General features: G+C 40.9%; 1 protein-coding gene across 1 annotated transcript in view; it reads left to right on the forward strand.

Moving 5' to 3' along the window:
* dync2h1 (dynein cytoplasmic 2 heavy chain 1) overlaps positions 1–17,142 on the forward strand; it is a 103,043-nt gene that overhangs the window by 31,501 nt on the left and 54,400 nt on the right. The window contains exons 51-71 of the mRNA XM_069147908.1: positions 461–563; positions 2,039–2,203; positions 2,660–2,784; positions 3,255–3,503; positions 4,713–4,821; positions 5,211–5,324; positions 5,810–5,952; positions 6,341–6,422; positions 6,844–7,004; positions 7,234–7,371; positions 8,633–8,746; positions 8,885–9,045; positions 9,695–9,818; positions 9,966–10,087; positions 10,438–10,524; positions 11,407–11,533; positions 12,241–12,382; positions 13,118–13,227; positions 13,772–13,792; positions 15,094–15,192; positions 16,031–16,154. Of these exons, the coding sequence (XP_069004009.1) occupies positions 461–563; positions 2,039–2,203; positions 2,660–2,784; positions 3,255–3,503; positions 4,713–4,821; positions 5,211–5,324; positions 5,810–5,952; positions 6,341–6,422; positions 6,844–7,004; positions 7,234–7,371; positions 8,633–8,746; positions 8,885–9,045; positions 9,695–9,818; positions 9,966–10,087; positions 10,438–10,524; positions 11,407–11,533; positions 12,241–12,382; positions 13,118–13,227; positions 13,772–13,792; positions 15,094–15,192; positions 16,031–16,154 (2,620 nt within the window). The remainder of the gene's footprint in view (positions 1–460; positions 564–2,038; positions 2,204–2,659; positions 2,785–3,254; positions 3,504–4,712; positions 4,822–5,210; positions 5,325–5,809; positions 5,953–6,340; positions 6,423–6,843; positions 7,005–7,233; positions 7,372–8,632; positions 8,747–8,884; positions 9,046–9,694; positions 9,819–9,965; positions 10,088–10,437; positions 10,525–11,406; positions 11,534–12,240; positions 12,383–13,117; positions 13,228–13,771; positions 13,793–15,093; positions 15,193–16,030; positions 16,155–17,142) is intronic.

The following is a 17,142-nucleotide window of genomic DNA, read 5'->3' on the forward strand; positions in this document are numbered from 1 at the left end:
TTGTTTCAAGAACAGCAATCTGTCAAAGTCTGAGCTTCACAACACAGGTTTGTTGAAGTGCGTCATGGCACAAACGAAGGGGATTTCTGAGGTTGTCAGAAAAAGAGTTGTTGACGCTCTTCACCTCACTCTATTTTCACTGTCATTTTCAAATTTGCTGCTAATCCCAGAGGTTCACATACGTTGGCCACTCACATAAATATAATGATTAAATAAATGACCAAGTATAATGTTTTTGTCTTATTGTTTACAACGTAACTGGGTTTTCTTTATCTACTTTTAGGACTTATGTTCAAAGCTGATGTTTTAGGTTAGATTGCAGAAATATAGAAAATTGTAAAGGGTTAACAAATTTTGAAGCACCACTATAAGTATTATTATTATTATTATTGTCCAATTAATCTATATCCTGTAGAATAGAAACATTTTCATCTTTCTCTGTTTGTTTCTGTCCTCTCAGGTGAAAGCCAAGTTTACAGTGGATGACCACAGCCACTACCTGTTTACCCCCTGTATTCTCACAGAGTGGGTCCTCAGCCTACTGCGGTACGACCTCACTGCAGGTAACCTAGACCACGTGCACACACATATATGTGTGGGCTCTGATGCACATTTTTAGAGACACTGCTGTATGCAAACAAAAACAGAAAGTTGAAATTAATGACCCACTGGAGTCCTCGCATAGAAATATTTTGCTGAGTCACACGAAGCATTATTAATTCAGTTTTGATCCCAGAATCAAGAAGACATCCACGCGTGGCTTAGTTTCTTGTCAGTATCCTTTCAGCGCAGAGCTGTTTCCAACTCTCACCTTTTCCTTCATCCTGCCCCCCCCCCTTCTCTCTCTCCTCAATTCCTCTGTCACTTGTCTGTCTCTTCCTTTTTTTTCTTTCTTTTTTTTCTTATTCTCTCCCTCTGCTGTTCTTTCATCTCTCTCTCTGTCCCTCTTTCTCTCCCTCTGCAATGTGTTCCTGCTGTGATAGTGAGTCCAATCATTTATTTTAATTAAACACGTCAGCGGACAAACTTCTCTTTTCCTATACTCATCATTTTTTTTTTAACTTACTCTTACTTCTTTCTCCCTTTTCCCTTCCTTGCTGCTTACCTTCTTTCTGTATGTAAAAACCTTTTCACTTTGTATTTATTCTGTGAATGTGTTGATGTTTGTGCATGTGAGTGAGTTTGAGTGTGCATGTGATCACATAAATATTGTATTTCTGTGGCTCTGTATGACTGTTGACTTCAGCCCTTTCAGTATAATGTGACAACCTTTTGATAGCACTTGCCAATGAGACCACAAATCTAGCTTTTGAGTCTGAAAAGTAAAGCCAATGCGGAATTGCCATTTTTCCATTAATTAGATATTAGGCATCAAAGAGTGGTATTTTGGGGGGGGCGTGTCTTATTTGATTGACAGCCCTGGGATTCAGTCAGGTTTCCGTTATAGGTGGGCGGCCACAGTGCGTCTCAGTCAGATCGAATCAGATCCATCTCTTGCTTTTTCCCAGCTCCTCCAAATATGGTCACTTCCACCTCCAAAAAAAAAAATCAAGATTGTGACAGACAAAATTCCAAACTTGAGGCTTCAAAATGGCAGCTAACAAGCCAATTGGTCATGTTGCGGCTTCTGGGGAATTTAGCACATTAACCTGCAATGTGCTTTTGTCTAGCCTCGTCCTGTCAAAATTAGCCCTCTGACTAATGTTAAGCCCTGAATCTGAGTGTAAATACTTTGTCTCTGTCTGTCCTTTATGACACCTAAGCAACCGTGATATAAATGGACAGACCACAACGTTTGCATTGTATGTGCGATATGTTAGAATTAAAAAAGTTCTTTCTCCTCAGATTCATTGAAATTTGGTTTCAAATGACCTCAGTGTTTAAATTAGCTTCTTGACTGAGGTCAAGGCCCTGATCAGAAATAATTCAAACAAAATCAGCAAGTCTCATGTTTTGTATAAATGTGTGCAGGTTGTATTATATTCTTTTGAGTATTAATCCAAATAGCTGTGTGTTTTTCTCTTTTGTTCCCTTTTAGGTCAATCTAATGTGACAGACAGCCTGTTGGAGGTGGTGGCGTACGAGGCCCGGAGGCTCCTCAGAGACCGGCTGGTTTCCTCCAAAGATCTTCACACCTTTGACAACATCCTCTCCTCCATCATACGGGGCGACTGGGGCTCTGACGCTCTGGAAAACATGACTGGTATGAGATAGATAGCACTCTCTTTGCATCAGCATGAGCTCATCCATCCATCCATCCATCCATCCATCCATCCATCCATCCATCCATCCATCCCTCCCTCCATCCCTGCATCCCTCCCTCCATCCCTCCTTCCCTAACATCACTTTTTGACATTATCTCAGAATCCTGTATCCCAGAATTTGGCAGCTGCCAGTGATTGGACAGACAGAGCACTACTTTGCAAGTGTGACAGCTTTTAGATACAAATGCATTTTAAACTTATATCCATGCAACTAGCAGCTTCTTCGAAGACACAGAAATAGTAATACAATCACACCCCTTTGATTGGAAGAGGAACGCCACCTCTACAGTGCTCATATTTTTGTGTATTGTGCCTCTCAGACAGCCTCCATGTCATTTGATGTGCACACATGTGGGTATGCTGCTATTAGTCTGTAATGTTTGTCCTGTCTGCAGATGGCTTTTATGTGACGTGGGGAGCCTCTGAAGGGGCTCTGATAGCTCCAGGCCAGTCTCTGCCTGCTCATGGGAAACAACTGGGACGCCTGGATTCTGCTGACCTAAAACAAGTTATACAGAAGGTATGCAGTGAGCAACTGTTGTGTGTTCAGGCTTGTTGATTAACTATGCACACATACATATGTGTTTGCAGTAGAGTAAGTGTATTTTTAACACTGAAAATGTTGCTTTTATTGTAATGTGTAATGAATGTATTCTCCCTATCTCTATAACAATACAACTACACAAGAGCTAAATCTGCATAATGAGAACTATTGTTTTGATATATTGCTGATAAAACATTTATGTTTTCTCATTTATTTTAAATTTGTTTGAATGCACTGGCTTTATGCTCTGTTGGCGAAATATGGACACAGCGGTATTGCAAATTTGCCATAATAATTCCAAGACTCCTTTTATCTGCTACTGCTTTGATCTTTCTAGCTCATCCTTGTGGTTGTGTCTCTTTGTATTTTCAAATGTTCCTTACATTGTATTGATTGAAGTGTCTATTTTGTACCTCCTCACCTGTTCATCCCTTCTCTTCCCCTAGGGAGTAACACTGTACAGTCGTGATAACAGAGAGCTGGATCTTCTCCTGTTCTGGGAAGTGTGTGACTTTGTGTCCAGGGTGGATCGGGTCCTCAGCCGACCTGGTGGCTCTCTGCTTCTGGCAGGGCGGAGTGGAGTGGGTCGGCACACCGCCACATGCCTGGTGTCACACATGCATGGCTACACATTGTTCACTCCTAAAATCCACCGTGGTTATTCTCTTAAGCATTTCAACAGTGATCTCAAGATGGTGAGAATGGATTACTTTGAGATTAAGATTTTATTTGCTTAACTAGTTCATAATCACATTATACCTTTGAGCTATTTGATTGTGGTGATAGCCATAGTCGGAGGCATTATCTTTTAGGGTTGTCTCGCTTTCCGACTGCATGTATGTTCCGTTGTCATTAGCGTGATAGCGAAAGAACATCTCAAGGGAATTTCTTTAAATTCGGCACAAAGGTTCACTTGGGCCAAAGGATGAAATGATTAGATTTTGGGGGTCAAAAGTCAAGGTCATTATAACCTTATATTGACCCATTCTCGGTGAGCGTAATATCTCAAGAACAGATTTGGCACTAACATTCAATGGACCTCAAGGGGCCTAATGAGAAGCTGGGGGTGAGAGGTCAAAGGTCAAGGTCACTGTCACCTCACATCTGTCCCATTCTTGTGAATGGGATATCTTAAGGGACTGCCTTCAAATTTGGTACAAATATTCACTTGAACTCAAGGAAGAATTGATAAGATTTCGGTAGCTAGAGGTCAAGGGTCATGGTCACCGTTGCTTTATGTCCATCCTCTGTGGGGAATCATTTCAGGAACGGGGATTTCTTCAAAGGGGCATTAATACTGACTTGGACACAAGGATGACCTGATTAGATCCTGGTTGCCAAAGGTCACTATGACCTCACAAAGCACGTCTGTGGCCATAACTAGAGAATTTACACAATGGTTATGATGACATGTCAACATTTGGAATGATGCTGAATTGATGACACTCGTCTTGGGTGTCCATCTTGAAACGGTGGTGATTCTATAGATGTTCTGGGCTGGCGGGTTGAAGATGTGTGTGAAGCATTTTATAATTTGTAGCTTGTTTGCAGCAACATCTACATTGCATTGTCTACCTTCAATCAGCTTTATTGGTCAAGTATGTGAACACGTATAAGGATTCCCTCAAAGCCTTCACTATGTATATCATATGAGTCGAGACAGATATGGCTGTAAACTGCAATATGACTGGCTGGTGAAGCCGTAGAACCGTGAAATGCTAATTGTAGTTTCACGTTAAAATTGTTTGTTAAAAAAAAAAAAAACATGAGCAGAAAAAATGATTCTCAAGGAAATTTGGTGTTTGTATACCTGTGGGTTGTTTATATGTATATTAAATCTATCCTGTATGTTTGATGTATGTGTATCAAATTTATAATGTACGTGCACTGTATGCTTACTGTAGGTAATGCAGCTAGCAGGTCTGGAGGGCCAGCAGGTGGTTCTACTGTTGGAGGATTGTCAGTTTGTCCATCCAGCTTTCTTAGAGATGGTGAACAGCCTGCTGTCGTCAGGTTGGTATTGTGTTTGTGTGTTTTCCCTTATTTGCATTTTTATGAGAACAGATTTGAGCAGACAGATGTGAGTGGTTGTGATGTGGTATGGATCCTTTCATCTAACTCTTGGCAGGAAAGTGAATGCGTGCTTTTTCCAAAATGCCAAACTGTTCCTTGTTATGTGAAGCTGGCCATCAATTTGAAGTGAAATGAATAAGAATAATGTGATTCACATAGTGCATGTGAATATGGACCATGCACTGCAGTGGCCACAATTCCAATGTGGATCATTTTAGACAAAAACAATACAACACACCATTCATAGGCTGCAGTTTTCATGTGTCCTTGCTCTGCAATCTTGAGTATTTAGTTCCCTCTGAGAGATGCTAGTGTGCGTTATGTTTCAGGTGAAGTTCCAGGTCTGTATACTCCAGAGGAACTGGAGCCTCTGCTGTCCCCCCTCAAAGATGCTGCTTCCCAGGATGGATTCACTGGACCACTCTACAACTACTTTTCCCACAGTCAGTACCTTATATTCATAAACAGCACAGTCCCTGTGTTTCATTATTTCAGTCTGTTCCCATATGTGAGCTATACTGTATGTGGTCCTTTTCCCACTGTAAATATCTACTACATGTTGTCATTTATTTTGACATATTGTTATATCGGTTTTGTGTTCTAATTGCATCTGCATTTCTTCTGCCTCCCTGCCGTGCAGTGATGTGTGTACTTTTAAAATGGTACAATGTCACTGAGGTTGAGGTTGTTGCTACAGAATCAAATCAATAGCTCTATTATTGTCAAAGTAAACTCACTATCGAACTCCCTGCTCACCTTCACTGTCTAACTCTGCAAAAGAGGTAAAAGGGGCAATATCAGTAACACAAACACGAGTACTTGTCTTCACATTGTCCCATACTGTGTCAATTTTCCTCAGCATTTTGTGATAATGATGAGTCCTTCCCCATTTTCATTTTAAAACCTTTGTGTTTCACATCCTACTTAGGAATCCAGCAGAACCTCCACATCGTTCTGATCATGGACTGCTCCAACTCGAACTTCACCATCAACTGTGAGAGCAACCCTGCTTTTTACCGCAAGTGCTCTGTCCAGTGGATGGAAGGATGGTCTGAAAGCAGCATGAAGAAGGTTAATGCAAAAATAACACATAGAGTAGCCAGATCAAAAATGGATATTAAGCCAGCAATTGTTGATAAAGTCAGGACAAAGTGTTGAGATGGAGATTTGCAGTGTGTCTGTCTGGGAACAGTGAAAAGAAAGACTTGTGTAGCACAGACTTTGGTAGATTTCTGGTAAGTTTCCAGCCACTCTGCTGTAGACCATATGCTTGACCCCATTACAGCAGGCCATAAGAAGTAAATTACTTTTCTGTCATAGCTGAAATTTAAAAGTGTGAAAACCCCTTTTTTTTTTCTTTTCTTTTTTTTTAGAATAAGTTGCAAGAGGAAAGTTTTGTAATGCTCACACCAATGCTTTGGATCTAAATTTCACATCCTTGTACCTTGTCCCTTGTCAGATTCCTGAGCTGCTGCTGGCAAAAACAGAAGGTGGAGAAGAGGAGATTGAAAGAGAAATAGGCAAGAAGGGGAAAAGCTCAGGTAATAGTCAAACTTCAAAATGACTTATGGGTGATCCAGCATTTGTGTGTTATCTGTCGTGACTATATGACTACTTTATTATTGTAATTTATTCTCCTCAGTGGATGTGGTAGATTGTAGATATTACATTTATTTTCATTCAAGATCTAGGAATTAGTAATTAATCATTAGATATTGATGTGTGCATGAGAAGATATCCGCTTTGCAATATGAGTGACTTCAAAAAGCTGTAAATAGATGGATTGACAAGCTGCATTTGAGTCAATGTATAAAACATCTTGTGAATATTATTTACTGTGGTAAACATTAGATCATTTAGAAGCTTATTAGACATATTTCCTGGCTTTGTATTTTTTTGTTTTTCTGTCATGAATTCATATTTTTCAAACGGTTTATGCTTAAAATGTTGTCCTCTCAACAGGTTCTGGGCAGGGAGACCTGTGCCATTTGTTCTTGATGGTCCATGAGTCATGTAGAGAACATGGTGCAACACCGAGCCAGTACATGACCTTTCTGCATGTTTACACGACTTTATACAGCCGGAAGCAAAACCAGCTTACAACTAGACAACAGCATCTACAGGTAAAACATCAGCCATATACATGCTGAATATTCACACAGAAGATTTACTACTACTACTTCCTTTTCTCGGCATGATTTCTCACAAATACTTTTAGTTGACAGCTAAAGTTCAAAAGTTTGTGGACACTTGCCCTCAGAGGTGACAACACAACTGAACTTGTTCAGAGTTCACGTTTTGTTGTTATTGCTCATATATCAGAGTCATGTTATGATTGACTTGTGTCTGCAGGCAGGGGTTTCCAAGCTGAACGAAGCTAAAGCACTGGTTGATGATTTGAAGAAGCGGGCTGCAGAGCAGAGTGCACTGCTCAAGACTAAACAACAGGATGCAGATTCTGCCCTGCAGGAAATCACCACCTCCATGCAGGTGTGTGTGTGTGTGTGTGTGTGTGTGTGTGTGTGTGTGTGTGTGTGTGTGTGTGTCACTGTACTGTCCTCCCTGCCACTGAGTGTCAAAGTTACACAGTCCTGCAGGGTTTCATGTCTCCTCCAACTTATCCTCCTCTCCTCTCCTCTCCTCTCTCCTCTCCTCTCTCCTCTCCTCTCCTCTCCTCTCCTCTCCTCTCTCTCTTTTTCAATTTCTTATTTATGCCTCTCTCCCTGTCTGTCTTCTCATCTGCATTGAATTGTACAATAAACTTTATGTAGATTTCCCATGACTGCGTCCTCCCTGCTGTGAAGACACTGTTTATTTAATTTGTGTGCATTTGCACACTTGTTTGTTTTGTGACTTCTCATCCAGTGTTTTCTATCTCCTGATACCCACATTTCCATTTCCTCCTGCTGCCTCGAGAATGGATGGATGGCTGGATAGCTGAATGGAGGGGTACAAAGGAAGCTGAACCCTGTTCATTAGTTTTGATAACTTCCTGTCTCTCACTCTGTTGGGAAAGCGCTTTTTGAGTTAGATGAAGGGAAAAAGGAAGAGAGAAGAAATAAGAGAAACAAAAAAAAGGAAAAAGTGACAGTGGAGTCAGTTTGTAGAGTGATAATTAACAATCCATCACTTCCCTTTGGTCTGTAGCAGCAGCTATGTCGCCTGTGGAGATGGAGACAGCAGGGAGGGAAAATTGAGGAGGACTGGCACAATGAGATGAAGCATGGAAACAAACTAGTTGGACGAGTGATTGAGGCTTGGTAAAGAACATTCAGTTGGGAGCAGTGGAGGAGGAAGGAAAATGAGATTTGGAGAGGAAATAAGGAATATATGCAGTATATAGCAAGGGGCAAGCCTTGACTATGGGGAAATTGGAGTAATAGGGAGAGGATGAGATTAGCTGTGAATGAGGATGTGATGTGATAACATGGATAGATTTTAGGGATCGAGAGGTCAGAGAGAGAAAGTGTGGGAAAATGATGCTGCCAAACCTTCATCCTCTCTCCCTTTTCATCCTCAGTGACTGACTATTTCTAAACCGAATCTTTGATCTCTACACAAACGAGGACGACAGATGTATTCCTGAACTAACTCAGGGTTGTAGTACTGAAGCTGTGTACTGACTTATTTAAATTTTTTTTAACAGGGTGCAAGTGTTCTTGGTGAACATCAAATTTAGGTTTAGAGTATAAAATATGTGTTTTTGATCCAATGCAATGAATAATAATACTTTTTTTTTTTGGTTATCCAGAATGCCAGTGACCAAAAGACAGAGATGGAAAAAATAAAAGGAAAAATGGCTCAAGAAGTGTCCAAGATTGAAGAGAGAAAAGCCCAAATAGATGAGGAGCTGAAGGAAGTACAGGTATGTTTTCCGATATACTCCTGTTCGTTCGGTTACTTGAAAACTTCCCTCAACCTTTTCCATGCTTGCAGTCCAAGCTGTGCATATCGCTCATTTATCTCTGTATCTCTCCCTCCCCTTACCTTTGCCGCCCTGCAGCCTTTGGTAGATGAAGCAAAGCGTGCAGTTGGAAACATCAAGCCTGAAGCGCTGTCTGAGATTCGCTCCCTCCGTATGCCCCCTGATGTCATCAGAGACATCCTGGAGGGGGTACTGAGGCTGATGGGTATCTTCGACACGTCCTGGGTCAGCATGAAGAGGTGAGAGGGGACCAGATGGGAAGAACGTGTAAAAGGAGAGCCAGAAAAAGGGCTAAAATGAAGGATGAGGAGAGACTTACCCTGTTGGGAGTAATTATATTGCCGAGAATCTTTAACACCTCTCGGGTTGTGAGGTTTGAGGTGATGGGGTGTTAAGGGATGGGTGGGAACAGAGGAAGAAGAGGGAAGGGTTTGCACAGTGAGGAAAGGATGGAGAAATCATTTTACTTGGGTTGTCTCAAAGGAATTTCATAACTTTATCAATATGTGTAAAAAGTTTTTTGAATTGGCAAAAACTCCCAAATCATCAACTTCACTTTAAAGCTGTATTCAAGACATACTGTATTTAATTCCAGTCTGCCATTTCATTCAAACATTGATATTTCCCTACCACTTCTTCACATGACCCAAAATAAATTCATCTTTTAAAATAATACATATGTCAAAATCTCATAATTTTAGGTTTGAATTACAGTAACATTGAATTCCCCACTTTGTGTATCAAGAGTCACTTAATTTGATCTCACTCTCTGATCACTTCTTTAATTTGCTTTATTGCTGTGAAATGTAGTTTAAACTTGTGTGTCTCCATTTTTTTGTCACCTTATCACATCCAATAATCTCTCTTGCTTATTTCTTCACTCTGTAGCTTTCTGGCCAAGCGGGGCGTGAGGGAGGACATAGTTACATTTGAAGCCAGGAACATCAACCCTGAGATTCGCCAGAGTGTAGAAGAGCTGCTCAACAAGAACAAGGCCTCCTTTGACCCCAAGGTCAGCTAGCGACTGTTGCAGAATGAGAATTAGATGTATCGTTGGATGTTGTAAACCCCTTGATGTTTTATTTTGCTGGTGTATGAAGATGTTGCCGTGGCTGTTATACATTGAGGTGTTTCTTGTGATGGTGTCATTGTTGTTCAGAATGCGAAGCGTGCAAGTGCAGCAGCTGCTCCTCTGGCTGCCTGGGTCAAAGCCAACGTCCAATACTCCCTCGTCCTAGAGAGGATCGAGCCACTGGCAAAAGAGCAGGCCGGACTACTGGAGTAGGAACATGCACACGCGCGCACACACACACGCACACGCACACACACCGCTCCACAAAACACCGACGATGGTGTGGTTTTTTTTATTTATTTATTTTAACACAAATGCACACCTGGTCATAAGTATATAGATAAATGAGTTGCAATTTTTGGAAATAACTCTTCTTTCAATATTTGCTGATTTTCATTGAGTGATTTTCATTTAGAATCCGAGCTTGTAAGCAACATACACTGAATGATACGCACAGTCACAGTCTTAATGATAAACTTATACACGCATGAGAAACCTTTGTCTGATTTGTGTGTGTGTGTGTGTGTGTGTGTGCGTGTGCGTGCGTGTGCATATCCAGAAACCTCAGGAAAACAGAGAGTCGAAAGAATAAATTGGAGGACCAGCTTAACTCTGTTGGAGCCAAAGTCAACGAGTTGAAAGACAAGTATGTTTCCTCCCATCTTTCTATCCGTTCTTACAGCCTTTAAGCCTGAGAAAACATATTGGGGTTGTTATGTTATCATAAGCTACCTTTCCGATGTTTTTTTCAATAAGACATCAAGCTGTTTGAAATAGAACTAAACCATGGATGCAGTCAGGAACAAATGTAATGCAACTGCACCATAAGAATCACATTCTACAAGTAGAAAATTAGCTTTTCATGAAACATGTTTACTCACCGCCGGGCATGCAGCACTCCCCCGTGTCTGCTGCTTGTATTCCTTCAGCATACGGTGACTGATATAAACAATCAATACTGCCTGAGGTGCAGGTGACTCTCACCCTTTTTTTTTCTTAATTGGCTGGACCGGCTGGTTTAGAATTGGGAATGTGTTTTCATTTGTGTGTAGTCGTGATCACTAATATTGATTTCGTGGCACATGATGATGAGGCATGATCTACTGTGAATCAAGGTATTTAATAAAACTGAAGAAAATGGCTGGACACTGGGAAATTTCACTATTTATTAAGTCAAAGTTCAACAATGGTGAATTCCACACTATATATGTGACTGAGATTTCATGCTCCATGTGCTGCTCTTCCTTCCAACGTCTCCAACCGTCAGCCCTGTCATTTTTCTTCCTATCCATCCATGTGTCATCTAATCATCTAACAATTGAAAGATGTCTTACTTGCTCTCCCCTCTGCCCACCTCGGCTCCTTTTCTCTCCACCTTGCATTTTACATTTACTTTGCCACAGTCATATGTACTGATTTGCGGTCTACTTTCACTGGCACGGGGAGAGCTACACATTATTTTTACATTATTGATTATCGCATATATCTCCTCACTGATCTATTTACTTCCTTCTTACTCTCGCCTCAGGTTTCAGTGTCGTACTGCAGAGGCAGCTAAATTGGAGGCGGAGGTGACTAAAGCTCAGGACACGATCACGGCGGCCCAGCAGCTCATATCTCAGCTGGATGGAGAACACACACGCTGGAACGCGCAGGTAGTTTGATGTATGAGTGTGTTGATTTGTGTTTTGGGGTGGGAGGTTACGCGCATCTACTCAAAAAGGGGCTCATTTACCATGTAAGAGCAACAGGAGGCGTTGGGAGTCCGTGAGTGTGGTTGTGTGTGTGACAGGCGGATGGATCCCGCTGTCTTGGGTCCCTTCTGGGTGTTTTTACTCCTCTCCACAGCATCTGTCTGCACCTTAATTAAAACACTCAATCTCTTCCTGACACACTCACTCGCGCACACACCCTCACTCTCACTGCCTCCCTCGAGGCCTGCAGCAGAGAGCCAGTTTACTCTCTGCTCACGTATTTCCATACACTCTCACATACACACATGCGCACAAACTCACACACTCCTAACTCCTTTCCACACTATACAGCGGTTTTGGATCGCGAACACATACGGAGAGGTGCACAAAACTACAGAGAAAGTGATATAGAGGTAGATCCATGTTTTGCATTGAAGCAAGGATGCTAGCAGGACGTTTAGCCGTTCTTATTCAGGGGACCAGACATTACAAGGTCCTCTTCCATCCTTACCTTTCTCTACATTTCTACCTCTTGATTCCTCCCGATCCTCATTGTCCATTTTTCTTTCTTGTCTTACTTTTTTCATACTTTACTCACTTCCTTGTCTGCCTGTCCCTCAACTTCCTCTATCTTGTCCGTTTCCTCCCTATCTGCATCTGTCTACCAGATGTCAGAGATTAAGAACGAGTTGGAGACGCTCCCTAATAGGGCCTTGCTTGCTGCAGCCTTCATCACCTACCTGTCTGCAGCTACTGAAGACCGTAGAAGACACAGTCTGGAAACATGGATGGCTCAATCTGGACTACATAGTAAATATATTATTCCTTTTTTTTAACACACTTGCACCAGCACATGCCAACTGTTATACTAAACAACCTACACAACCACCGCTACCCACACACAGTGTAAATTACTGTTACATATCGTACGCTTGCAAGCTCCTGGGTGTTTTAATTATGAGTGCTGATTAAAAAGTTCTAAAGGTGGAGTGTTAAAATAGCTCTATAATCATTTAACTAATCAAAGGTAACTGTAATCATTATGATGTTATGTCTTTCATTCATTAATCAAAAAAGTGTCATTATTTTCAGTCATGTGAGTGACCTAATGTGTACATGCATATAAAACTTACACACTCATTAAGCATTTCAGTGCTATAAAATCCTGTTTTTACCACTTTATGGATTTTAATTCTCAGAAATGAATTTGTAAAATGTGTGCACTAAAAGCACTCATTGTTATCGCATTAATATCTGAGTGTATAAGTCTCCGTGGCTCCCTCTTTCCCAGAAGCCCTCAGCTATGCAGGTAAATCCCAAACAGACGAGTCCATCAAATGTGCTCTCCACAACCAAGTCAAGATTACCTAGTGACTTCTCTCAAAGTGTAATATAATGTGTCCAGGCACTAAAGTTGAATTGGGACTTGTTGTCAAGTGGCTGCTGGAGTGTCCACTGATGAAATTTACGAACACATTTTTTTTAAATATATATATATATATGCATCACATAAACATGTGCATTTGTCTTGTGTGTTTGCATCAGCGTTTGACTTGCGGTCATTCCTGTGCTCGGAGAGTGAACAGCTGATCTGGAAGAGTGAAGGGCTGCCATCAGATGACCTCTCCATGGAGAACGCACTGGTTATTCTTCAGGTTAGATTTCACATCTACTCTTTGACTTCACCACACCACAGCAGCGGGTCGGCCCTACAGGTGTCTGTTTTTCAATAAGCCGCAGAGTGGTGAAGTTACACCATTAGTGGAGCAAATGCTGTGACTCACTGCGTCTGGTTCAAATTAAAAGCCCTCCTTTCAAATGGAAACCCCCCTAGCTTTTTAATACACAGTCCAGCCATATACTTAGTTTTGACCTAGTCTCATTTGACATGACACAAATGAATTTATGTTATTAAAGAAATATAAATATGTAATCACCTTGTTTTATCGGTCGATCTTTAGGTTTTTGTGTTATCACAGACTATTTACATATTAGCTTACAATAAATAGTGTCTTTGTCGCTTGCATTGTATACACCATTTGATAAGACACTACAATACGATGTAACTGCAACATTTACATCTAACAGCTGTTCTCCATATTCGTACTTGAACCAAGAATTTTGCCCTTGTTGCCATTCATCTGTCCTCCATTTGCATGTGTTGTGTTTGTGTGTTGTTTTTACCATTGCTGCCTTCAGATCAATGCACTCAAGTTACAGGTAAGAAGTTGTTCCATCATTCACCCTCATAGCCGACACTTAGTTTTAGTAGCTGTTTATGTCTGTGTGTGTGTGTCTCCCTTACAAGTGTGTGTTTGTCCTTTACACTAATGATACGCTGCATGTACAGAAGTCATTTATAATTATATAATCAACAATGTCAATAGATGTCTGTTATAATGGTGGGTGGCCAAAAAAAAACAACGTTATCTTTGATTCATCTGCCCAGAAAACATGATTCCAACAGGCCCGGTCTTTGCCTATACGGTTATTTGCAAACTGTAGTTTTGCTGTAATGTTCTTTTTGGACAGCAAAGGCTTCTTTCTGGCATGACTCCTGTGAAGGTCAATTTTGTGCAGTGTCTTTCTGATTGTAAGCACATGCACTTTGACACCAGCAGTTGCAAGAGTTACCTACAGAACCTGCGACTTCTTTTTGCATCCAACCGTCTGCTCTTGGACAGACTTTGCTGTTTGTGTTGCCGGCCAGTTCTGGACAAATTGCCACTCGTTGAAAATCAACGTCTCTTGTAGATAATTTTCCTGACAGCGGAATGAATTGTTCCAAATCATTTTTAGATCTGTGCCAGACTCATAAGGCATACTCAAGCTTTTTACTGAAGGCTTTAGAGAGCTCTTGACATGATGACTCTACACACAATAGCAAAGAGAGCAGCAGGCTCCAGATGTCAGAGGTTTAAATTAGACTGGTTCCACCTGTCATTTCCAAAGGAGAATTTTATTTTTAGCACCTAAACTTGAACCCCAGATTCGAATTCATGATTCAGTGATCAAGAGTGTACTTACTTTTTTAAATTACAGGTAAGAAAATGATGATAAATTTAAAAAAAAATCAATAAAAAAAAAAAAAAGTGTCATTTGTTTGACTATATCACGTTTATTATAATGTTTCAAAGAGAATCAAATGTTTCCTTGTTGTGGACTAAGGAAAGGCTGTGGGGACAGTTTGAGAAAGACAATCCTTGAGCGAGAGACCATGAAATAGAAGAGTATATAATGAAAGGACGGTGGTGGACCTCATGCCTGTGGTGATGGTGGTCAATAAGCATGATATCACGGTGACAGTGCTGAACGACATGAATACACACACACACACACACACACACACACACACACACACACACACACACACACACACACACACACACACACACACACACACACACACACACACACACACACACACACCTCTCCTTTTCCTCAGTAAGTGAGCTTCTTTCTAAGTAAAACTGTCTTGAATCAACTTTTCCTGAAATGCTTTCTCGTTGTTCTGTGCTCAGAGTGTTGCCTGTCCGTTTCTGATCGACCCGTCATCCAGAGCTACAGAATGGCTACGCACACATCTCAAGCAGCACAGACTAGAGGTTATCAACCAACAGGTAAGACACACGCACTCATACACACCTAAAGAAAACATGATAGAGGTCATTAGCTATTCTGTTGCATTTGCACACTTATTTTCACACGCATGCCTGGTGATATGCCTTGTTCATATAAATAACCTGTCAGTGAGGATGCTTTTATGTCTGCAGGAGCCTGAAAAGCCATTTCTGTTGAACACTTCTTTTCAGTGCTTCATTAGATATCCTTTATGTCTCTTTCATCTTGTCTGATGAATCCAAGTCTATCGAGTTCGGCTGGTATACTCCTATATTCAGCTACTACCACTGCTTGGCTGGCTGTATGATGAAGCTACCTTTACATTTCTCCTCCGCAGGGCTGGATTACTTATTACTGACTCATCACTAGTCAGTAATTACAACATTAAGGCCATTTATTACACTCATAAAGTCGTAATTGGTTGCAGGTTGCATGGCACTCTTTAGAAGAGCGCTGTAATCACTGCTCTGTCCACCAGGCACAGGATAGGTGTTGGAGCTGGACATCAGCTGTGCAACATTTTCATCTGCTCTGTTTTGATACAGTGATTTAGACATGTGCAGGATGTGAATCTATTCAGTCAACAGCCAGTTAGTTATACAACGTATACATACGGTGAGGTCTTCCATCTTTACCGTGTTGGTTTACTTTTTTGTCAAACTTTAATAATTGGTAAGATACATTATTTTATAATTATTATGGATCGTAATAATACTAATTCCTGCTCTGTCCATCAGGTACAGGACAGATATGTTAGAGAGTGCTGTTTTACCAACCAATTCAAAAATTCAATGTATTCTCTTACAACTGGGTGTCTGTGCGCCTGCTTCTCCACAGGACAGTAACTTCATGACATCCCTGGAGCTGGCAGTCAGATTTGGAAAAACCCTTATTATTCAAGAGATGGATGGTGTTGAACCTGTGCTCTATCCGCTGCTGAGGAGGGACCTCATAGCGCAGGGTACTCACATTCTCACAAGGCCAACACCACGTCTGTACAGAGTTGGGTTCAAGAACTCTTTTGAACATAATTCAGAGGCTTCACCAACCTCAGATTGCTGACGACGTCCTCACCGCACAATTTTTCCAAACATTTGTATAGTAATAGGAAAGCAGTAATAAGGCGAATGAAATGTCCTAGACCTCGGTATGAACCTTTCACACTTTCTTAATTACTGTATATTGAGTGTGTACTGAGTGTCATGAGGAGGATTTACAAAGAATTTTTAAGCAAAGTGTGTGTGTGTGTGTGTGGGGAGCAGGAGAGAGAGGGGGGGGGGTTTCATTGATATTTCAATGAAACTAAATAAATGTAAATTTGTAATTTTGAAGTTTGGAAAAATTGTATGGTGAGGACGTCGTCAGCAATCTGTGGTTGGTGAAGCCTCTGAATTATGTTCCATAGAGTTCTTGAACATGAATACAAGATGTGTTTTTGAGTAATCTCAGTCTCTTTTCCTTAGCATGCATTTGTGAAAGCTCAAACACTTTTCCATGTTCATTTCACGAAGTGATGAAAATTACTTGTGGTATGAGTTTTCGAATTCAAAGTCCTCCTAAAAGGCGGTTGTTTGAGCAAGTAAATAATTCAGAAATCTTCAAAACTTTGGCAACATTATTATTTACTATTTAGAATCAGCATGAAATTCTGGGAAGTGCTTTGTTTATTCCATTTCATGGATGAACACTCCTTGAATTAGTCAAATAAAATAAAAAAGAGACCCGCAAAAATACATCTTGTATTCATGCGTGAATGATTACAAAGTGTCTGATGTAACCAGTGGTATTTTAGTTCCTTGATTCAGATAATTGCATACCGATTGCATACATATAAACAGAGGTTGGAAACATACCTGTGAATAAGAGAGTGAGTCATAAGGCTCTGAATCATGCAGGGAGAGGCGGATGTCTATTTGAAGCTGATTTGGAAAGACTGGGGGCAGTGACAG

This window comes from Embiotoca jacksoni, unplaced genomic scaffold (assembly GCF_022577435.1).
Source record: "Embiotoca jacksoni isolate LCO1_2020_lvr unplaced genomic scaffold, fEmbJac1.0.p SCAF_14, whole genome shotgun sequence".
Lineage (NCBI taxonomy): Eukaryota > Metazoa > Chordata > Actinopteri > Embiotocidae > Embiotoca > Embiotoca jacksoni.